The sequence below is a fragment of the Hydractinia symbiolongicarpus genome, chromosome 4 (genome assembly GCF_029227915.1).
Source record: "Hydractinia symbiolongicarpus strain clone_291-10 chromosome 4, HSymV2.1, whole genome shotgun sequence".
NCBI classification, from domain to species: Eukaryota; Metazoa; Cnidaria; class Hydrozoa; order Anthoathecata; family Hydractiniidae; genus Hydractinia; species Hydractinia symbiolongicarpus.
This window is the reverse complement of record NC_079878.1, coordinates 10,792-35,509: the sequence shown is the minus strand read 5'-3', so window position 1 is coordinate 35,509 and position 24,718 is coordinate 10,792. Positions and strand designations below refer to the sequence as shown.

At 35.2% G+C, this 24,718-nt stretch overlaps 2 protein-coding genes across 2 annotated transcripts; both read left to right on the top strand.

Annotated features, from left to right (window-relative positions):
- Positions 1-856: 856 nt before the first annotated feature.
- Positions 857-2,464, top strand: LOC130640698 (tigger transposable element-derived protein 6-like). The gene has a single exon (XM_057447214.1). It carries the CDS (start codon positions 857-859, stop codon positions 2,462-2,464), a length of 1,608 nt encoding a protein of 535 aa, XP_057303197.1.
- A 2,497-nt stretch (positions 2,465-4,961) lies between these two features.
- Positions 4,962-22,809, top strand: LOC130640717 (betaine--homocysteine S-methyltransferase 1-like). Its single transcript, XM_057447234.1, has 10 exons — positions 4,962-5,136; positions 14,607-14,659; positions 19,623-19,761; positions 20,380-20,495; positions 20,854-21,045; positions 21,172-21,319; positions 21,744-21,926; positions 22,044-22,174; positions 22,458-22,549; positions 22,646-22,809. Exons 2-10 carry the CDS (start codon positions 14,645-14,647, stop codon positions 22,704-22,706), a joined length of 1,077 nt encoding a protein of 358 aa, XP_057303217.1. The 5' UTR covers positions 4,962-5,136; positions 14,607-14,644; the 3' UTR covers positions 22,707-22,809.
- Positions 22,810-24,718: the final 1,909 nt, after the last annotated feature.

The following is a 24,718-nucleotide window of genomic DNA, read 5'->3' as shown; positions in this document are numbered from 1 at the left end:
TTTTATTTTTGTACAGTGGAATCCCCCTAAAGCGGACACCCTATAAAGCGGACAGCCCTCTAAAGCGGACAAAAATTTTTGCACCGGTAGAATTTAGGTCAAACTCTCATAAAAAAATCTCTATAAAGCGGACGATTATAAAGCGGACACTCTATAAAGCGGACAAAAATCTTTGCAGCAAATGACAGTTTCCCTTATAAACACTCCCTATAAAGCGGACAATGGAAAAATAACGAGATGAAATGTCACTTTTTCTTAAAATTTAAACCATTTTACTTAGTACATCTTTGAGTTTTGTTATTTACCGAGTCCAACACTTTCCTTATATTTTTCTCGGCCCACTCAACTGCCTTTTCAACACCAATTAATTGGTACTGGGCAGGAATTTCTAGTCCGTAGCCAGCACCACGGTTCACTCGCTTCCCAGTCACTTTACATCCGATGGTACAGTTAGTAAGCGACATGAATTTGTTGAATAGTTTGCTAAGGTTTTTAGGGACGTGCCCAACTACTTTATCGTCATCTGTAACAGCTACAGCAATCTTGTCATGTTCGTTATCTTCTTCCGCTTTTAAACAAAAATTCTCTTCTCCGACTTTTGGGCTCCATATGTCCATGTAAGCATGGTATCCACGGATAAACGAGTCGAAGCGATATTCTTTCTGTTTTATAAGGATAATCTCAATCTGTTGGTCAATGTTTTTGAGAAGCATCTCATTTAGTTGAACGTTCGACATATCTGTGTTCTCTTCAGCTTCTTTAACTTTAAAATAGCATTCGAATCGTGAAGACATTGCAGCGTAAAATTTTAAACTGGAAAGAATTTCGAATTTTGAATTTCTAATGCACATTCAACATGGCAATGTCGAAGCAGCAGCTTGCTGGTAAACTAGCGAAGAAAACTTTATCATTAGATGATAAGATCAAGTTTTTGGATTTCGCCAAAAAAAATCCAGAACTTGGATGTAGAAAACTAGCAGACATTTACAAGATTGGAAAGACAGCCGCAGCAAATATTTTAAGAGACGAAAAGAAAATTCGTGAACAACATGAAATTTTTCGTGAGAAAACAAAAAAACGTAACCGCCATGGCAAGTATCACAAGATAAATGAGATCTTATTCGAATGGTACAAAAGATGTTGCGCTTCTAACATCTACCCTAATGGTGTAATGCTTAAAGAGGAGGCGTTGGAAATTAAGGAAAAACTTCAGAACAGCGATTTTGATAATTTCTCCGCCTCTGACGGTTGGTTGGATCGTTGGAAAACAACATATTCCGTCAAAGAACGTCGTATTGTTGGTGAAGCTGGTGACGTTTCTACAGAAACGGTTACTTCCTGGATGGAGAGGATCAAAGAATTGGTTGAAGGTTATTCACTAGAAAATATTTGGAACATGGACGAGTCTGGCTGTTTTTTTAAAGCTCTACCGGCCAAAGGGTTAGTGGAAAAAGGAAAACAAGCAAAAGGTGGGAAAAAGTCAAAGCTTAGATTAACTGTCGCTTTTTTTGTAAATGCAGCTGGGGAAAAGATCGACCAGCCTGTTGTTATCTGGAAGAGTAAAGTCCCGCGTTGTTTTAAAAAATTGAAAGATCCATCGCGTCCAGCTAACGTTCACTACTTTTCAAATCCTAAATCTTGGATGACATCTCAAGTAATGGAAACTGTACTGGCACGTTTTAACAGAAAACTTTTATTTGAGGACAGAAAAGTTATTCTTTTTCTGGACAACGCCACCTGTTATCCGGAGTCAATGATAGGCCAGTTTTCACAAATCAAAATCATTTTCTTACCGAAGAACACAACTTCAAGGCTTCAACCACTCGATGCGGGGATCATCCAAAACTTCAAGGTGAAGTACAGAAAAAGACTGGTCAAATACGTGCTTGCAAGGATCCAGGAGAATAAATCTGCAACTGAAATTATCAAGAGCGTAGACATACTTATGGCTATTCAATGGGTTCAAGATGCGTGGAAAGAAGTAACCAACTTGACCATCAAAAATTGTTTAGAGAAATGTGGCGTAGTTCAAGGAGAAAGTGAATTGATGGAAGATCAAGAAGATGACTTGGAATTTGAAGCTCTGGTGAAGGAATTAACTGAAGATATGTCTGCTGCAGAATACATCGATTTTGACGCCGATGTTCCAGCTTCGGAGCCAAGAATTAACGAATTAGAAATAAATTGGCGACATCAAATCCGAGAAGCTAGCATTAACGCAATTGAAAATCCAGAGATGGCATGTCAGGTCGAAGAGATTTCCGAGGATGATGATGAGAGTGAAGACGTGGTTGAAGAAGAAATGCTTGGTTTCACCGAGCTAATCACTATGCTTGATAAAATTAAGCGATCTACTATTTTTGATGATACATGCCAAGAAATGTTGTCAACCATTACGAAAAAGATTGAGGAACTTCAGCTTCAAAATAGAAAACAATCCTCAATCAAAGATTATTTCAAATAGGGAGAAAAACGTGTATTGAAAGACCTATAAGATAAATGAAATATATCTTCGTAATATAACTTGGTTTCTTAGTTTATAACCTTAGCAACACTTAAAGGTTGGTTGCAACACCGACAAATTTGAGCTGCTAAACTTACTTTACACAGCCAACTTGGGTTCTTTGCTCGATAAGCTAAATCTATTGATGTTGCCGTCTACCCTAGTGTTGCAAGTCACCCCATGATACCCGCCAGTACTACAAAAAAAGCTTTTTTGGTCAAAATTAGGTCTAAAACTAATTTTTTGGTCAACTTCCTATAAAGCGGACATCCCTCTAAAGCGGACACTTTTTTTTGCACCAATGGTGTCCGCTTTAGAGGGATTCCACTGTATTTTGTTTTATAAACTTTGTTGTGTTTTTTTCGCAGATGTAGCCTAACCTGCTACCAGCTATTATTACCCTACCTTTAGTTATCTGTGTGCCCTTTACATAACACAGATATTTAACCACATTTCACGAGCATTGAGAAACAATATTTGTGACAGATAGGAACAGGTTGGAAGTCGCAACCTAGTTCTACTAAATTTAGTTCTTTCGGTATATTGCATACCCCCCACTCTCAAAATCTAAGCCTGACCTCTTTCTCAAAATTTCAGAAACAACCATCTACGAAACTTTTTATGTCCGAACCAAGAAAATAAATTAAATTCCTATATAATTAGCGAAGCTAAGCACTTAAATATAAATCACTCACAGATGTTTCTCGCAATTAGTGAGACTGACCACATAATTATAAACAAGGCGTATGATATACGTAAACAAGCTCGCGAATAAAGTTTACAAAAATCTGTCTATCAAATTGTGATTTCTGTTAGACACGACATATTTTGCTATTCGGATAGGCAATCATATTTCTTACGCACTATGCAGTTAATCTTCAAAATGATTTGTGAGATCTTCTTGAACGGAAAATTCCTTGAACGTGAAGCCCGGAAGAGGAATGCAGAAAGTTGATGGTCGATAAGTCGTCGTTTCTTTCTTGCAGACTACTTTCCAGGCATTTGGGAGACCTTAATTCTGCCTACATTCACTTTTGTAAACTTTGGTGGAGACACTTTTACTTTACCGGTTAATTAAAAAATGATTTTGAACACTTATCTTATATAACAGCAAAAAAAAAAAAAAAAAAAAAAAGTAAAAATAATTACCAAGATGAGATTCGAACACACGACTACTCCCGTTTCGGTGCTCAGAGTGGCAAAAATTTACATTCTTGTGGGACACATTTGCGTTTTAATACAAGCTCACGAGCTTGTTTTTAAATAGCGATTTCATATAGAATCATATTATGTTTTATTTTGAAAAAGAGGAAAGATGTCTAAGATAAGACAAAAATATTGTTGTGTTTAAAAATATTTTTAACAGTTAGAAATTTTGTTTTGCTAGAACAGCAAAAAAGGGAAAGTTTGTATACAGATATATGTTATATAACGGGTATACGAAAAGCTACAACCAGATAAAATTGATCAAAACAACAGGTCTGTAAAACTTAACACAGCTTGCAGTTTTTAAGAATGTCATATGTAATTTGCAGTATATTCAGGTGCAGTATGTCGAGAGAAACATAAGTCAATGATGTATGTAGAACTGGTTAATGACGTAATAATTGTGCATAATTAGCGCCAACGTTCAAGACAACTGCCTCGAGAACCAATGAAGTTTTTTTTAAAATAATGAAAAGATCCCTAGATAAATTTTAAAGATCTTTAAAATGAGCCTAACTTGTTTTTCACGTATGGGGATAAGCTTTAAGGAATAAATAGCTAACAACTGTTTGTAATTCCGTTGCACTTTGTAACCCAACTTTGTCACACTTCCTGTACTAAAGGGGGCATGTCTTTTTCAGAATTTTCTTTAGATTTTAAAATTGCTGATAACACCATGACAAAAAATGCCTACATAACAGACAAAATAATTATGCTAATTTATTTCTTTACTATGTTTTATTTCATTGGTCTAGATTTGTCAATACTAATAAAGAGCGACCATTTTATCCCTCCTAATCATATAAAAAATCCATAATAATTAAGGTTAAAAGAACAAATATATCGTGATTTGAAAAGTAAAAAAAGATATGGTGGTCTCGTGTCCAAAATGTGTTTACATTGCTAACAACAATAAATTTGTAAGATTTTCATATAAAATGTAAAAATGTTGTTACCGTCCACGCAAATGACGTCCACGAAATACAGTTATACAACTTTTCTTTAAAGGGGATTTTCACAGAACGAATTGTTAATGGCGAATTCGGCAGCGAATTTTTGATTTTTACGTGAAATCACACCAAATGCATACATCCAGTGGGTAATAAGTACAATGCGAATTCCGTAAAAATAACAACAACAAACACAGTTTGCTTTCCCTTATTACACGGCCACTGGTTAAGCAAAGAATTGCTTGTTTAGCTTTGACGGCGGTTTTTTATCATCAATCAGTCTGCTATATGTTAGGTTTTCTTTAGTTTTTAGATTCGCTTCTGTTAGTCCCCAGTCTTCCTCACGTTTCTCGCGCCTTCGGCCTTCTTGTGGCAGTTCGTTTATAACTCTTATCGCAATCAGTCGTTCTTTCTGTGCAAGAGACAGAAAATTGGAGCCCTCGGAGAGATCACTTTCTCTACATTGGTTTGTTTGTGGTAAGAGAGGTTTTATTGTTTTATTGTTTGAATTTTTGAGTTGGTAGACTACGGTATTGGTTGATGTTTTTACGTTGTTTTTGAGATTTGTTTTGACTTGACGTTATTTGTTTACATTTTGTCTTTTGCGCTTAAGGAAATATGGATACGTTAAGAAAAGCTGAAAGGTCGAGAGGTACGGTTAAGAGGGGCATTTCTGTTTTGTTTGACAAAGCTAACGCTGAAATCGAAAAAATCAAAGATGCTGAAAATGCGGACTATTCTAAAATGTTATTGTTTAAGAATGCATTAAGTGAAAAATTTGAAAAATTGAAGACTTTGGACGAAGCTGTCATGAACTTTTTATTAGACAAGGAAGATTCAGATTTAGATGCTGAAGAACAACTATCCACAGAATTTAGCATAATGTTTAAAACTGAAATCATAAAGATTTTGATTCTTTTATCGATAAAACTGTGAAAACTGCGTGATCAGAAAGAAGTTTTAGTTCAAATGCTTCAGCATCAAACGTAAAATTACCTCGTATAGAAATTAAAACATTTGACGGCCAACCCTCAAATTGGCAAACTTTTATTGATTCTTTTGAATGCGCAATTGACAAAAATGATTCTCTGTCACCCATACAAAAATTAACCTATTTGAAAAATTTGGTGGAAAAGGACGCCGCATCGACACTAAAGGGTATAAAGTTAACAAACAATAATTACAAAGTCGCGCTAAATTTACTAAAAGAAAGATACGGTAACAAACAACTAAAAATTTTTGCACATATGCAAAAGCTTTTTTCTTTGGAAGTAATCAGCGACATTAATGATGTTAAAAAATTAAGAATGGTTTATAATAATGTTGAGAGCCAGGTGCGCAGTTTGGAAGCATTAGGGATAAATTCGGACATGTACGGACCTTTGCTCATTCCAGTGTTAATGGCAAAAACACCTACCGAACTTAATTTAATGGTCAGTCGAAAATTTAATCAAAATGAATGTTGGGATATTAGTCAAATTTTAGATGTTTTTTAAACCGAAATATTAGCACGTGAGAAAACATGTTGTGCCGAATGTAGAAAATAATTCTGAAGGTTTTAGAGGTCGTACACCTGTTTCAAGCGCAGCACTAGTTACCAACTCTTCGTTTAATCAACATGGTAAAAACTTTGATCTTAAGTGTGTATTTTGTGCGAAGCGCCACCAGTCGTTTGAATGTAGAATAATAACTGATGTGGAACTAAGGCGTAATATAGTCAAGGAGAAAAGGTTGTGTTTCATTTGCCTACGATCTGGACACATGGCAAAAAATTGTATGTCAAAATTCAAATGTTTTAACTGGCAAAGGCGACATCACTTTTCTATTTGTGCGCCAAAAAAGCAATCTAAAGATAATAAAGAAAACGATGATAAGGATAATCTCGGATCGACATCATGCGTCGCAGGCAGTAACTTATCTAAAAAAGTTTTGTTGAAAACCGCTTATGTAAATGTGTCCAATCCTTCTCAGGGGCGTAGCCAGAAAAAAATTAACCTTAGTCGAACCATTGACCAGCAAGGTCAACATCGCACCGCAGGTTGCGATAATAACCAACTGGGGGTTTGGGGGGGGCGTTGTGAGCCCTCCAACGGGTCCAGCCAACGCATTTTTACGTCCTTTAAGCACTGAAACGCCATAAAACCAACTCTCTGAGATACGCGATAGACGTTAAGTATTGATCGAATTGATCGAAAAAGGGGAATAAATGACAACATAAAATACATTAAATTCTTTATCATCAAGGGTGTAATCAAACCAGCATAAAGACAACACAACACCACCATAGTGTTTTTACATAGATTGAAAGTTATTAAAACAATAATTAAAATGTTCATTCTTCTTTCTTCATATTTAGCACCAAAATAAAGTTTTCTGCAGATTGGAGGTCATTAAAAAATAACCAAATCAAAATCTTCTTTCTTCACAAATATAATAAAAAATTCAAAAATAAAATTAAATGGAACCATGGACAAAAAGCCTTCATACAATTCATTGAAAACTCTCGTGTTAATAATACGTTCCACACATCGTGTTACAAACATTAAAGTAAACATTAAGTAAGGAACATTCTTGCATAAAAATTTTAAACTACTTTTGGAAAATGTGTAAAAATATGTTACGTTTGATTCGATTCATCATGTTTCAGAAATAATGTACAAAGCATGAATTACAGACAACTAAATTTAAGCAATGAGAAGAACAAGGATATGTATAAAGCTAATCTGTTTTGCTATAAAATGTTAGCAAGACAACTAATAATTTTAACAGATACATTGCCAGCATCGCCATAACATTGACCTTATCAATTCTGTACATATATATCAAGAAAAAGTTCATAAGGTTTTTAAAATGGCCTTTGAGAAAGACAAACCCGAGACCCTTCACTACAATGAATAAACCTTTACACGTCCTCTCGGAAGATACAATGGGAAGAAAAATTGTAATCAGAGATGTAGAGCTTGTCGTAGTGAGTGCTACATTATATTTCCCAATACCGTTAAAAAAACCCTGAAGGGAATGAATCTACCAATGCTCTGCAGATAAAACTTGTTTAGGTTTAATAGGTTTCGATTTAGAAATCCCTTTGACGAAAAAGATTAAAAGTTAAAGGTTTGCTTTTTACAAATGGAGGAAGTCTCGTCATTAGTGCTAGAAGTACCACATTGATTAACTAAAGTTTTGGCTAATGCAAAAGGAACAACTTCGAGACGATACACACGTTTCCTTTTTCTTTTCTTTTGCTTTGTTGTCATAACATATGACAACCTAGCTTAAAATATTGAGCAGAACGCTTTAAATAGCTTTACTCAAACTTAAAGAAACTGAAGGGATTAGGTTATTAGCCCAGAATGTTTGTCATTATCGCAAAATAAAATAGATACTGGTTGTAAATTTTTATTTTAAGGCAGAAGAGGAAAAATCTTCTGATTTAAAACCGTCTTGAATCATAGCTGACCACAATCAGTATAAAAAGTTAAAATATTTCTTTTAAACTGTTATAAAGGCTTATAAGAATAGCTTTATTTTGTATAGCTACAAAATCTGCTGTCTACGCAGAGTTACAGAAGAGGATGAACAGCTAGCTAACTTAAAACTTGAAAATGCTTTCTACACAGGAAAACAAATCTGAATATTTACATACAGATACAAAAATTGGATGGTTCGAGTGTAGAGAATTTTCATGAAGCTCTATAAAAGTTATACGGATCCACGTTTGACAGCAACTTCATGCTTTCTTCACCTTCACAACTTCGCTAGCCTTGTTTTTTTTTTTTTTTTACTTTCTTGCGTATGTTCTATAGCCATATATGGAGCGAATTTTTAACCTCTCTGCGAAATTTACTAGCCAATAGGATGAGTCCAAAATGACCATAAATGGAAGACACAAGACCGTACATAGGCATAATTTTCGCAGGTAATCCTGCGAAAAAGACTATCTGCGAAACAAAGTAGAGATTCAACACCTCAGCCTGCAAAACAAAGTGGATACTGCTAAATCCTGCGAAAACGACGTGCCAAGCGCGAAGCTTGTGTGCGCCGCCCGGGAAAAGATTTGTGCGGGATGCACAATTTGTGCGCCCATCCATGTGTTGGCGGTGGCCGTAGAACAAACGACGTGTTAAAATGAAAAAAGTAGGTCAGGTCGATCGCAGAGTCTGACTGACGTTGGCTACGCCGCTGCTTCTGCACAAAACATTTCGAAATCAGCAAGAATACTATTTGATAGCTGTTCTCAACTTTCTTATATTACACCTGCATTGAAATCACGGTTACAATTGCGTCCTATTGGCGAAGATAACATCTCGATACAAGTTTTTGGTAAAAAGAATTCTCAAAAAACGCTGAGAAGGTTACCCTGCGTTTAAAAACTTCTGTTAAATTTCGAAGTCGACATAACCTGTTTTGTAAAGGATATATGCGCACCAGTTTCTTCTCAAAATATCGACGTTGCTCGAAATTTACGGTTGACAATCCGAACAATCTCACTTTAGGTATTGATATACTCATTGGCGCTGATTTTTATTGGTCGTTTATAGAACATGAAGTTGTTAGAGGAGAGCAAGGTCCAATCGCTATTAAAAGCAAGTTTGGTTATGTTTTAAGCGGACCCTATACAAAGTGAACGTAACGACTCGACTAATGCACTAGCTTCTGATTTTGAACATGTGTTTCCGCTTGAAGAGTCGAAAATAGAACACTCATTTGATGTAGCCGATTTTAACAAATCTATAACCTTTGATCAGCATACAAGTCGTTATAAAGTGAAGCTTCCATTTAAAAAAGAGTATGAGTACGAAGTTCTTTCGGATTATTATGCAATTTGTTTGAATCGATTTTTCCGTTTGAGAGATAAGCTGGCTAAAAATGATTCTCCTTTAAGTAATACAACTCGATACTAAAGGAACAACTCGATAAGAATATCATTAAAAAAATTGGTACAAAACTTCCTTGGCAAAAAGCGCATTATTTACCCCGTCGTCCGGTTGTACGCGAGGACAAAACAACGACTAAAGTAAGGATCGTATTTGACGCTAGCGCTAGAACATACCGATCATCTCTTAACGAATGTCTTCATCCAGGACCTACTTTGGCTGAGCCGCTGCTGGGAGTTTTATTGCATTTTCGAGCCGAAAGAATTGCTTTTATCGCCGACATCGAAAAGGCCTTTATACAGATTGAGTTGGACTCAGAATTTCGCGAGTTCGTTAGATTCATTTATTTTGAAGATATTGACAGTCTAACTCCGAGTAACATCATGGACGCTAAACTTTTCAGCTATCGCATTTGTCGTTTACCTTTCGGATTAACATCGTCGCTGTTTTTAATATCGAGCACTCTGATTATTCACGCTCATTCGTACGATAATTCTGACTCGGATTTTGTTTCATCGTTTTTGAAATCGTTACACGTGGATGATTTAACTAGTGATGCAGATAACGATAGTCAAGCTTATAAATTTTTCAACACATGCAAATCAAGATTGGCCGAGGCGTCATTTCATTTACGCAAATTTGAATCAAATTCCGAATCTTTAGAGTTTATGGTTAACAATCGATCATATCCAACCATGTTACGAAAGTGTTAGGATTGACCTGGCACAAAGATACCGACATTATAAACTTTTCTATGGAGGAGCTTTTATCTTCAGTGTCCAGCGTACCAACCAAGAGAGAATTATTACGATATACAGCCTCGATATACGATCCACTAGGCATCATTAGCTAATCCAGTTATACTTCGTCTGAAGGTCTTGTTTCAACGTATTTGTTTAGCTAAACTTTCGTGGGAGGACAGGTTGTCGGCAGACTTGTTGGTTGAATGGGAAGCCATTATTAAGGATATGAGGGGTAGTTTGGAGGTGTGTGTCTCAAGATGGTATGGTGATTTTCGAAATTTGGGTGAACTTCATGGATTTTGTGATGCCAACCAGAAGGGTTACGGTTGTTGCACATACTTGCGTTTGATTGTTGCGTTGGGTCATTGTCGTGTCATATTGGTAGCAACCATACCTCGTCTCGAGTTACAAGCATGCTGGTTATTAAGTACCCACATCGATGTTATTTTAATCACTTGTCATCGCTTATACCGATATCTAAAGTTTACTGTTGGTCTGACTCAACGATTGCTTTGTCGTGGATCACAAATCACCAAAAGCGTTATGAGCCATATATTCAGCGCCATGTTGATAAAATTCGACAAGTGGATTTTATTTCCTCTTGGTATCATGTTACGTCCACTGAAAACCCTGCAGATATCATCTCAAGAGGTTGTTTGTTGTCAGAGTTGAAGGACAGTAATTTGTGAGTCGGTGGTCCTGTTTTTTTGTCAAATGCTGATGTTGATTTTCGCGGGTTTGAAGTTAGTCGTGTTGTTGGATGTAGTTTGTAGAGATTCTAGTGATTCTTCGACGGGGGTACTCCATTTAGTAAGTCATACTAAGAAGGTAAGCCCAATTGAACTGAATTGCTTAAATGTTGTTAAGTTTATTTCTTTTAGAAGACTGATTCGTGTCACCGCCTGCGCACTTCGATTTATTGACAATATCAAGAAGAAGAAAGAGGATCGCCAACTCTCCTTAACCATCACTAACGATGAATTCGCCTACGCTGAACGATTATGGATCCGGTATACGCAACAGTCCCTGGTGCAACAAACGAATTTTGACCAACTGTCACGAGATCTACGTGTATTCAAAGACGAGGATAATATCTATAGATGTAAGGGACGACTGAAAAATGCACCGATTTCCTACAACGCTAAATTTCCGATTTTGCTACCTCGCGACCATCCGTTCACTGCGTTGTTAGTATATTTTTGTCATGCAACGGTTGCACATAATGGTTTACGCGAAACACTTTACGAATTACGATCACGATTTTGGATTCCTAAATGTCGAAACTACATCAAGCTCCTCCTTCGTAAATGCGTACTTTGTAAATTTGTCGATGGACAACCGTATTCTTATCCAGCTCCACCTGATCTTCCATCTGCACGAGTTAACGACAGTTTTGCCTTCACTTGTACTGGCCTGGACTACGTTGGTCCCGTTTATGTTCGAAGTATCTACGCTCCTGTTGACGCGGCCACCCTTATGTATAAATGATGGATATTTTTATTTACTTGTGCCTCGACAAGGGCTATTTACTTGGACTTAGTTCCTGATTATTCCGCGACTACATGCATCCGTGACTTAACTCGATTTTTTAGTGCACGTGGCGTTCCCAATGTTATTATATCTGATAATGGTTCGCCATTTATCTCAGAAGAAACACAGCTCTTTGCTGCAGAGAAAAAGATTTTATAGAAATTCAACTTGCCAGCGGCCCCGTGGTGGGGTGGGATGTTTGAGAGAATGGTGCGATCAACTAAGAGATGTCTTAAAAAATATTTGCAAAATAAAAATGTTGATTACGAGCAATTGTTAACAATTGTCAAGGAAATCGAAGTGGTAATCAACAATCGTCCATTAACATTTTTATACTACGAACCAGGAGTCGAAGTGTTGACTCCAAATCACTTACTGTTTGGTAGGAATTTAAACACACAAGCTTATACGATCGAAAAATCTGTTGATATCTCTAAAATCTACGCGAATTGCAGAAGTGGTGAAACCATCCGAGTGAAAGATGTTTCCTTTGTTGACGATGCAAACATTCCAAGGGTCAAGAACATGTAAATATTTGTGGACATTTATTTTAAACTTTTTATTTTATTTTATAGTTTATAGGTTTTTTTTAAGCTTTACGGTTTATTTTAGGCTTCTTACTTTTGCCTGACGGGGGAGGATGTTAGGTTTTCTTTAGTTTTTAGATTCGCTTCTGTTAGTCCCAAGTCCTCCTCACCTTTCTTGCGCCTTCGGCCTTCTTGTGGCAGTTCGTTTATAACTCTTATCGCAATCAGTCGTTCTTCCTGTGCAAGAGACAGAAAACTATACTCGAAATCTTTAACGGGTGTGTCGTCATACCTCATCTTGTCTCCTATCGTGCTATAGTTATTATACAAGCTTGTGTATTTCTGTTTTCCCGATTTCGGAGTAGACTTGAGCCATCGGAATCTATTTACTGCTCAGTGTCAAATTCCGACCTTCGGTTCGTCTCCGACATCTGCTAAACCGTAGGAACTGTTTCTACTTTTTGGCGAAGCGAATTTTTCAAAGCAAAGTCAAAGCAGATAAAACTGCGCATGCGCAGATATATTTGACCAGCAAATTTGCTGTCCAACGTGCTTCGTGAAAATCGCCCTTTATTCGGCCTCATTTAAACCAAAGAGAACACAAACATCACCCTTAAACGTGGCATTGGATATCGCGGCAACAGCAACAATAATCGTTATTACAGTGTTGTGCTACACGTGGCTAAGCAGGCAGTGTAAAACATTGTCCTTGAACCAGGTACATTAGCAACTGCCCTCGAAAGTTTAAGGGTGTAGGTGTTTCTTATGTTTACTACAATAAGTATAGATTGTGTCGTGTTTTTCTCCACAGTCTTTCTTTTACTTTATTCTTATTGTCTATTAAGTGTTGTTTCGTTTCGTACTTTCCATTTTTCCATTGATGTTGACAATATAAAAGAGATATAAAAATCATATGTTAGTTAAAAGTCTTCTTTATCATATCACACGTACGGAGAAGTGTGATATGTTGGTTTAGCCTTTCGTTATAGCATCAGCGGCGGTCTTTAGGAAAGTTTTATCACACTGGATTAGAGTCATTGTTATTGCTCACTTCACTGGATTAAAAATTCTCTACTATTTTTTTTCTGATATATAACTTTAAGATATCTTTAGCTGTTTTTATTGCAGCTTGTCTCCCAGTTAAGATGAAGAAAGGCACTGTTGTTGCTAAATTTTTTAAAGCAAAAATTGAAGTGAAGTGAAAAAATATTTTTAAAATCAAAAATCAACAATTTTAGGATGACTTGAAAGGACGCTATGCTGGAGTGTTTTTATGTCAAAATACGTAATATTTCTTTCTGCTTGTAGAGTTCATAGCTAGCTAGAATTTGGAGACTTTATGCAGGGAAATCTTTAATTTTTCTTTTCAGCAAAGCAAAGAAACAAACAAACAAATTTTCACTATAATGTGTATTTCACTATATATTTATCTGGATAATGTTGTATTAACATATACAGTTTTTAATTTTTAAAAAATATAGCTAAAGTTTGTTTTTTTTATTGTTTTTTTCACATGCGCTCTTACAAAAGCAAAACTCCTATTTAGTTTTGGTTCTTTCTGCATATTAAATATATTAATTCGGGCATATGAGTTCACAATTAAAATAAGTACAAGAAATTTAATTGATGATGACATTGTTTTTATTTTAACGGATATTTCATCTTGTTACTACAAGACATTATCAACGTAAATTGTTACAATTATCTTACAAGTTTTTTAAATATAATTTTCAACAATTACATAATACACAGAGGACGTTTAAAACAATACTTAACAAAACATATAACACATAACGGCAAACCGAAGGGTATTTAATTTATATATCATTGGTAAGGGTAACGTCCACCGCGCGGAGCACGAATGCACTCCTCCTCTTTCTGCATATTATTTTAAAATACGCTCTCAGTCACGCACAGAGGATAAAGCTTGCCTACAAAACTGTGTATTTTTGAGAAAAACTTTTGTCCGAAGTGTTAAGAATGTTTGCAGAAATTTTGACGACGACCTTGTGCACTGCATTCTCATTACGCAGCTTATTATTTTTTTAATAATATCTGGATCAAGATCATATCGACATATTCTTTGCAGGGACGTAAAGACTGAAATGTTTTTCGTTATGTGTGACAATAAACCGACGTGATTTCTTGTTTAACTTAGCGAAGTCATAAATAATAACACCCTTAGCAACCTTATTGACATAACAATTACACAGCCCATATTTCGTGATTTTGTTTATTTTCAAACGAACATAGGAAATTGCTTTTATTTATAGTCTAATCGATTGCAGATGAAAAGAGGATCAAGAAAGAGATGGATTCTTTGAAGGTTTGTTCGCAATTTTTTTCTTTTTTCTGTTTTTACATGAATTACTTTAAGTTGGTTAAGTTTAGACCAAGTTTCGCAAAGTCTAAAAATGCGTTTTGCCAAAATTAATTTCCGCCAATCAATAATGTTAAGGTATTTCGCACATGTTTTGCCAGAATGAAACATTTTTTATTAGGGCTGAACAGCACAAATAAGACTTCCGTCACATCCTTTAGCATTCTGAATAAAATAGTTTAATAACCAGACCACTCGAGCCACAAGAAATTATACCCATGTTATTGGAGCAATAAAAACGAACTTGTAATGAAAAAAAAAATTTTTATGACTTGCTACTTATTGAATGGTATTTTTCAAAAATATATGCATAATGTTTTTTTTGGCGCTGAAATAACCCGTGGTCTGCAAAATACACACTCGTTTTTTATTTTTCTTTATGATTCTTTATCGTTGTTATTATTTATGTTTCGAATTTAAGTTTTTTTGTATTGAAGTTCCCAAACTTAAGTACCATTTTATCATATTTTGGAATGATTTCTTCGCAGTTCAGAAAGTGTTTACAAAAAACTAGCTGTTTTGCTCAGGCCTTATCGTTTTAAGTGTAATGACTACAATGTCACTTTTTATGACAAAATTAAACGCCTATTCAGAGCTCGCATGTGAGCATTTAGGAATTTCTCCTAATGTTGAAAAGCACATTAAAGTGGCCAACGCAATGTTTGACCATATATTTACTCATAATCACTCTTCTTTCTCTCTGTAAAGACTTTCTATTATTGACGGAGGAGTGTAATAACTAATTACACTTGCCCCATACAGCGCAGTCTGGGCACGAGTAAAGTGTTTTAGCTATAGTTATGTCTTTTCTTACAAGGAATGTTGTGTCATACAAAAATAAGGCAGAAATGTGTAGCCTTCTGTTGTTTCTTTTCTGAAATGGTACTGCTAGAATACAGTCACCATTAAAGAATACTTTTCTTTGATTTTATTGTTATAATGGTAAAGCCACAAGTTAAATTTTCTGCTAATGTTGTTGTTTTCCTCTTGTTGCGCTACCATTATGAAAACTTTATCCCTACAATCGCTTTACTTGTGCCTAGACTGCACTGCATAAAAACCGGTAATAACAGGATAAATCTATACCATTATAATTATTTTATTATCTATGGTTACATATTGAATTGATAATGTGGCCTATAAAAACGACAGTTGTAATTATATATTTCATTATAATAACCTGGGGGTTGGCTAAAGCTAACAAAAACATGGATATGTAAAAATACTTTGTTGACGTTTTGTGTCCATAGTTACGTAAACGCTTCTAAAAACTGTTGTCAAAAACATATTGGATCATCGAGATATAAAAGACGTGGTCTCATTTACTTAACATGGTGAGAAAATATCAAAAACATCGTGCGAATATCATACAATTGCGAAGCTAAGCTCTCTTAGGTTGACAAAATCAACTAAAATTTTGACAAAAAATTCTTATTTGGAACAAATTTCTATAAAATAATTAAATAATTATTTGTTTTCTTTCCTAAAACCAACTGAACAACATCTCATTCTTGTTTACAAAAAAGCATGCGGTCTCTCGCTTCGATTGTTTATATGGATGGCGGATGATAGGCACTAAAGCGAGGCTGAAATAATATGTCGCGTGTGACGTATTTACCTGGAGCGCGCCGAACTGACCAAAATAGATAAAACGTGGGCCAGGGCTGATATTTTATTATATGTTTAAAAATTTTGGTAATTTTACCCCCTGAATTGTGAAAGACCGCTTTTTATGAATTATTCATATGGAATTAAAAAATCGAAGGCGAGAGATGTGTGTAGACCTTAAGGTAAACACACACTGTGCTAATTCTGTACGAACCTAAGTAAGAAGCTTTCGCTAATAAAACTTGTAGTTCAATATGACTTTAGCCTTAGGGTTGCATAGTTGTTTCAGCTACTCTAAAGACAACCAATCAATAATTAAAAATTAGTTTCCTCTTTACTAGATGTCCCGCCACAGAGAGATTAGACTCAGATCGCACATTCAGTAAGGTTGAGAGGCAGAATAATGTCGTGGTGCGCTGTTGTGAATTGCACTAACAACAGTCGAAAAAAACAGGATAAAATTTTTTTTTCGCTGCTCAAGGATCCAAAAAAAAATCTTCCGTATAAGGAAAAACCAAAAGTCAGAGAAATATCTGAACGGAGGAAAGAAAAGGATGTTAAGGAGGTGAGTGGGGGTTGGTAACTAGGTGGTCGTTCGAAACTCTCTGTCATGGAGTGCCACCAAAGATGTTCACAGCGTACTCTTTAATAAAACCACCGCTCGGAATTCTTCGTGTTCCGTAATACATTTTTTATCTGAAAAATATTACAATATTACTCAATCACACTCGCATCTAAGAATTACTCATGAAGGAGTAGAAACTTTGATACCATGTAATTAAAAATATTGAATAGAGTCCAGACTTTTTCAGGAAAGGCGTGCGGTCGGCACACGCCTAAATCGTTTCAGGCGTGTGATTAATCGCACGCCTGAAAAATAAATATTGAGTTTTCAAAATCAACCTATAAAATCCATTTTGTAGCGTGCGATGGCAGCCCTCGAAATAATTTTTGGACAGTCGTCAGACAAAACGTCCGATAGATTTCCGTATTGGTCGGACACTTTTAGATCTCAGAAATTATTGAATAGTCCTTTTAATCCACGAGCAAGCCTATTCATAGCCAACCTGACCATCCTAGCTAATTCACCGACTCCTGACTTAGTTAAAAGAACTACGTAGACATAAATCTCTTTTGCCTGGCCCCTTCGTCGTTGGTAACCAGGTCTTACACAAGAAATCCAGCCATGCGGTTTTTAACTAATGCGGAGGTGAACGCCGACGGAGCACGGATGAAGCAAGTCTGCAAAACTGCACTTACAGGCGGAATAGACATTTTATCATGGATTTAATTGTAGATAATTTCTTCATTTGACAAAATAATTGGAAACCATAGCAGGTCCGAATTTAATGGATTTTTTCTTTATGCATGTAAAACCGAAACCCACGGGCGGTATAAATTTTTTTCTGTAAAAATTTTGTTAAAGTGTAGCTGAACTTTTTGAATGAATTTTGAAGTTTTATTTAAGCCACGTGGATAAAGATTTTTTTTAATTTGAAAACAAAGCATATTTTTGCCTATTTGCTTGTGAAAAATAAACAATAAATATAAAAATGACAGTATAGTCATGCATACTATTTCGGACATGTAGAAAAGGAAGTTAAGATTGAGAGAGTCGCTATACCAGTAGACGCTCGATCATCGTGTTTGGGGTTCACGATTTAAAACGTCCCCCACTTTTCTACCGCAAAATGAATGCGCAACAAAAATAACCTCGGAGCCCGTATCGCAGGCGTAACATTCTTTGCACGTGCGTTTTACATCGCACGCGTTACTTGATTTACACGTGCGAATCATCGCACACCTACTCAAATATTCCTGTAAAAGACTGAGAGTCTGTCTCGTGACAGCAAAAACATTCTACACTTCAGAGGGCATCCTCTCACATTTAGGAGTAGGAGCAACAAGGTTTCCAATGTTAGGTTCGTCTACGTCTTGAAAAGTCGGAACTAGCTCATCATTCGCTGTTCTTTCCGGCTCGAATTGAAATCCTAGAACCTGTGAATTATTTTCATTCATTGCTATCTTCATGAAGAACTTTTTTAAACAAAGGAAAAAAAATTATAAATAAACATTTAGTCGTTCGATGCGCAAGTCGGGGGGGGGGGGGGGGGGGGGGTTGCCTAATAAGAAGCCAGGTAACTACGTCACAAGCAAAAATGTGCTGAATAATGAATTGACCCAGTCCTTTTGCCGCGTTCGAAAGTTCGTGAAGATGGTAGGGTAGTGCAGCAAGGTCAAAACAAACAAACAAACGATGGTGCTAAGTATTGGATAAATCTTTGTTATTTAAGAGTGCAATCTTCGTTATTTTTGATACTTAATAAAACAAAAGAAAAGATATTGTTTTTTAATCGGACAGTACCTTTAACCGAGTTTCGTCGCGAAATAAAAACATTTTATTTACATTCCCGTGCCATTTCTTCATACATTGTATGATCAAATTACAATTTATTGCTTCACAAAATAGAACAAAGCGGTTTTTGTTAGTCGATTATCAGTTTAAAATGATGTAAATTTCATGAATCACCTAGAACAGTAAAAACAATCGTGATATTTTTAGACTCACTTGAAGGATAGCCAGAATGTGAACACTGCAAATACGTATTATATATTATTGCAGAAATTCTCTATTAAATTTCTCAGGCACTTACCAAATTATTTTACCCTTAACAGCAGTGGCTAATATAAAGAAAGGCATATAAAAAGAGATATGCATTTTTCTAACCTGTTTAATCTCGTTTCCAGAGTTTCTTCTTGTGAAGGATACTGTAATTATACAGACATATTATTAAGTATATTGATTGTTTCTCAAAAGTTTACAAAATAACAATAAAAACAAGAAGAAAATTGAATTTCGCTGGTATTAATTTTAGCGGATGATTCTACGTATATAGAAAAGTTTTTCTGGAAGTGATTTTCGCGAATTAACAAAAAGTGCTTTTTTGGGAAGATTTTTTTCCAAACATTTACACTAGTACTTAAAAATATTAATATTTTATTAAAAATTGCTAATATCACACCGGTGTCCGTCTTCACTTCTTGTCAATGTTAAAATGATGCAGTAAAAATTATTTTAACTGAAGCGACATCCTTCAGACAACCTGCAACAACATTAAAGTGGGATTTGTGCCAATTATCAATGGCTTTTCTAATACAATTTTTGCAAAAAATTTTAACGGCCCTTTGTCTTTTCTTTCTGGTAGTAGGGCAACAGCAGGGATAAATAGCTTCCAGGGGTAAGGTTATATCCGGTGTGATGACTGTTAAAACCTTCCAGGTTTTCTTTTTTATCTTTTAGAAACCAGGCATTTTAGACCGATTAAATGCTGGCGAAGTTATCATCTGCGATGGAGGATGTACACATGCTTTTGAGCGAAGAGGATATGTGACCGCCGGCGCTTACACACCAGAAGTAGTTCTCGAGTATCCCAGTGCAGGTTTGACACTATTATTATTATTGTTATTATTATTCTAAATATTTTTACAGGATATGACAACTTCAGTGTCGAATTTCAAGGCATGAGAAAATAAAGAAAAAAAAAATTGTATTCCCTGTTCCAGAAAGCACTGTTTAGTTACTTATATATATCCAAAATATAATTTTGATATATTTTTCAAATTAAAAAATAATTCTCAGTGAACATATCAAATTAATATCTAGCAATAAATTTAACGGAAAGTTATTTTCACCGACCATGCCGACTTTTCCTTTCGACTAAGGCATAAAGGTCTGGCTTAGGGATGGACACTAATAATATTTTTTAGAGCTCATGGACATGATGTTGTATTCAAGTTTCCACTCGTTATTTTCTAATAAATTTCGATTAAGTTTTAGTAAAAATCCGCGAAAAATCTGCAATAATATAATCCATAATTTTTTTTTACATTTTGATCTTTTACGACATTTAATTTTGCAATTATGAGCTTAATTTGCAAAAATTTAAGACGCATCCGATATTAACTAACATCCTTATGATATTATTTTAAATATCTTGTAATATAAGGGCGTATTAAACGACTGACAATTCTAATTCGATACTCTCGTTTTTCTACAGTAACAGAGCTCCATCGTGAATTTGCACTGTGTGGTGCGGACTTACTGGAAGCATTTGCATTCAATGGAACAGATGAAAATTTAAACAGATGTAGAACAAATGAGACTAAACTGGTTGTAAGCAAAATTAAACTTTTGTTTGCAGAATTTTTTTAATTTCAAAAAGGGTATAAAAGGTATAAATAAATAAGGTTCTATCAGAGATCCTAATTGGTTCAATACACTAAGATCGAAGAAAGCTTAATATGATGAGGTCACATTAGGTTACATTAGGCGCCAAGCCTTGAAAAATCCACTTGAGCAGAAAAATAGTAGCTTTGCTAATTTTAAGAATGACATACAATTTGCGGCTGTCTACACATATCTACCTCTACACTCTACACAGGTACCACGGAGCTAAACAAATAATATCAGGCGACTAAATAATTCAGTGCAACTTGTAACTTTTTTCACATGTAAATTTAATTTCAAACAGGCCAAAGATGTGAGTGATGCCGGCTGTAAACTGGTTATAGAAGTTGCTAAAGAGTATGGGTGTTTGGTAGCAGGCCCAATATCACCAACGGACTCTTTTGGAAAGAATATGGGAAAGGAAAAAGTTCAGAGAGAGTTTCAAGCACAGGTTGATGTGTTTAAATCGCAAAATATGGACTTGTTAATTGCAGAGGTATACTGTATACCATCTTAAATAAAAAGATAAAAAAACGTGAATAAAACACAAAATCATGCTAAAAAAGCTGATGAAAAACATACACGTTTTTTAAACTCATGTTTCGAGTATATTTTTTTTTAGTATTTTAGTTATATTGAAGAAGCGGAGTGGGCTGTTGAAGTTATGAAAAGCACTGGAGCACCTGTAGCCATTTCTCTTTGCATTGGACCACTTGGTGATTGTAACGGCGTTTCAGTCGAAGAATGTGGAATAAGGCTTGCCAAGACAGGTAAAATATTTAGTTTAACAACTCTTCATGTGTTTAGCTGTCGCGTTAAATGATGCTCTCTAAATAGCAGGAAAATATCTATTTAGGGAAAATGAAATATTTTGCAGTGCCATATACAACATCGTACGTCGATTAGGACCTCCATAAGAACTATTATCACCTAAGATCAGACAGATTTAATTAGGAGAATGTGGACAGTCTGAAAAAGAACACGTGTTATTAAACAATCAGGTTTTTAATAGGATCATGTCTTTTTATTGAACGGTTGAAGATATTTACGTTCAAAGATGCTTAATGGGTTATGGACTTGCATGTTCGAAGTGTCGGGATCTACAGTTTGAAGAGTTTAATGTATGCCTTGAACGTGAGGAAACACCAAAATTAAGAGGAATGTAAAAATTAATTTTTTTAATACCGTTTTCAGGAGCTGATATAATTGGCACTAATTGTCGATTCGATCCAGACATGTGTTTGGACACTTTGATTCGAATGAAGAAAGCTGTTGAAAACGAGGGAATGAAGAAACACTGGATTTGTCAACCTTTAGGATACCGAACGGCTGATGCTGGAATACGGGGTTTCGAGGACCTCCCGGAAGCTGTCCTGGGTAAAGAATATTTTTTATTCTTTCAATAACTACAGTATGATTTTGTCATTAGTATTAAGTTAGTTTTAGTTCTGGTGCACCAACCTAAAAGGTATATAATCTCGATTCATTTCATAGCTTTAGAATCTCGATTAATTTCACGTTGGGATGCCCATAAATTTGCAAGGAGAGCTTATGAAGCAGGTGTACGTTTCATAGGAGGCTGTTGTGGTTTCGAACCCTATCATATCAGAGCAATGGCTGAAGAGGTAATTAATTAATTTCATTAAATAAATAAAAATATAGAAAACGAGTATATGGAAAAAAAATAACAAAACATGAATAAAATAAGAAAGCTGGAAGAAAAAAGTACTAATGATGAGAACGATCTACAAGCAGTGCAGAATCTACTGAAATTTGTGTCCTAAATAAATCCAGTAGAACGAGGATTCTGTTGGTATTCCGTTACTTGGTCATATAGCTTCTTGTCATATAAAAATACATTTGTAAATAGAAAAATTACATACTTTTAATTGGCACAATTTATTTTAGCTACACAAGGAAAGAGGTCGTCTACCTAAAAACAGTCGTGGACTTTATGGTAGCTCGTTAAAGCATCATCACAATCCAATAGTTCAGGAAAGGTATATGAAATTACTTTTCTCACAGCAAACCTTTTAATGCTCAACATATACAAGCTAACGTGGTTATGAATAATTATCACATTCATTTACTTTTAGAGCAAATAAGGAGTATTGGTATAATTTGATTCCATCGGATGGAAGAAAGAAACTTGAATAATGACAACACATTTTCCTAGATTTTTATAAATGTTATATTTTCCCTGGGATTTTGATAATGTATTTTTTTGTTCTATTATACAAATACAAAAATAAAAAATTAATATTTCTCTTATTATTTTGTTTGAATAAAAGAAGATAAAATGGGATGGTACGTTTTTACAGAGACGTTGAGACATTGCAGCAATACGAAAAGAGAATCTCGACTTTAGCATTTAGCATGGACATCAAAAACTACTTTGCTACAATAATATATAGTCTATAAAGAGGCTGATTCGTTTCTCCAAAACGTCTAATAGGCTTCCTCAAATGAAATAAAACTTAAAGGGAACCGGAGGTATAAATGATGTTAAACTTATATTATAAAGCATAAAAAGTTGGTTTTTCGAATTTTTTGGAATTTCGAATTTAATTATGTTGCATAAATTATAATGTCATAGATATTATAAAGGTAAAATGATTAACATAATTTTTTCTTCCAAAAGGACACTCCAGTGCTTGTCCCAGATCTCTTATTTTTTTTCAATGACCCAATAACTTGGGATCCGCAACTTGTTTTGCAATATAATTTTCTCTGTAAACTTGTATAGATTCTATATGTTTACTGACATGCAGATCCCAAGTTTTGGGTTCGTCTGCAAAAAATTAGGAAGTGTGGGACCATCCTTAGCTGGAATCACATTCCAAATTGTCTGTAAAATATTTGGGTTCAATCATTTCGGTTGTCGCATCTTATTTTTAATAGGATCAATCTCAAATAAAGGATATAAAGTTGGAGATCCCCTTTTCAGTAGCTTTACTTATACCACCCTTTACCCATGTTTTTATACATATTTCTGTGCCAGTTGAAGTTGTTATCTGTTCATACGCCTTCACCAAACACTTCTCATGCAGTGGTTTCATAGTAGAAAGGGTGAATTTAATGCGATATTTTTGAGTTTCCCTCCAGCATCCAAATGGTGCATGGCTTTATTTGCGAAACCGTTACAATATTAGAGACAATGAGAGGAAAAATTCTTCTCTGGTTCTTTCTGAAGAAACTTCCCGTGCGTTAAGAGTTGGTAGTATTGTTAGTAAAAATACTTCCTCCCTTGTTTATTGGTGAAACTATTCGTTGTACTTAACAATAAGAAAGATGTGACCGAGAGCTTGCGAACAACTTGCATGGATACACTCGCATAAAGCAACAATAGAAACATTCACCTTCATGGGTATCTAACAGATGTCGTGGTGACTTCATCATTGAATTTTACGTGGTTTCTCTTCGAAATAGTAATACCATCTATATACATATATTGGTATACACATGTTTCCAGCATCCTCTCTTTTTTTAAAAAAGGTTACTGCCACATTTTAGCGCGGAGCAGTGAAATTTCTCCATACTTATTTACACAAAAGTCTTATAGACATCTACAATCTTGGGTTACAATAAGAACTTCAACGCAGCAGGTACATCTTATTACGTACATTAAAATCAATTGCGCGTAACGTATTAAGACATTTAATTAACAACGGAACGACATCTATTTAAAAACTTACTTTAGGAACAAGAAGGACCAGACGCTTAGGTCTGTGTATTAGTGCGTTTGTTCAGCAGAAAAAAACATTCAGCATAATACGTTTCCATTTGGGTGTGTCAATTGTAACAGATCCTAAGGTATGTCAAACCCAAGGGAAAAAAAAATACCGTATGAAACACATTACTATTCTTTTTGAAGCAAAAGGCCTTTAAAGAATTCAGACTAAAGTTTAACAGTAATAACATTTGTGCTGAGACCTGCTCAATTTAACAACAACAACAACAACAACAACAACAACAACAACAACAACAACAAGAACAAGAACGAATGTGTGCGCTGGCACGCAGTAGGTTTTTGCATACGTTATTTTGTTTTTGACAGTACGGCTAAAACACCCCTTCATTCAATCTTGTAATTCTTACAGCCACGCATGCATTTTGTGTGTTGCTGCCAATGCAAATATTAATATGTGGTGTCTACACACGTATTACGG

Bases quoted from the DNA above. Each gene is read 5' to 3' on its own strand.
- LOC130640717 (XM_057447234.1), top strand. The intron at 21,320-21,743 runs GTAAAATATTTA...TACCGTTTTCAG, and splicing joins AATAAGGCTTGCCAAGACAG to GAGCTGATATAATTGGCACT. The intron at 21,927-22,043 runs GTAAAGAATATT...TTCATTTCATAG, and splicing joins CCTCCCGGAAGCTGTCCTGG to CTTTAGAATCTCGATTAATT.
- LOC130640698 (XM_057447214.1), top strand. From the start codon at position 857: ATGGCAATGTCGAAGCAGCAGCTTGCTGGTAAACTAGCGAAGAAAACT.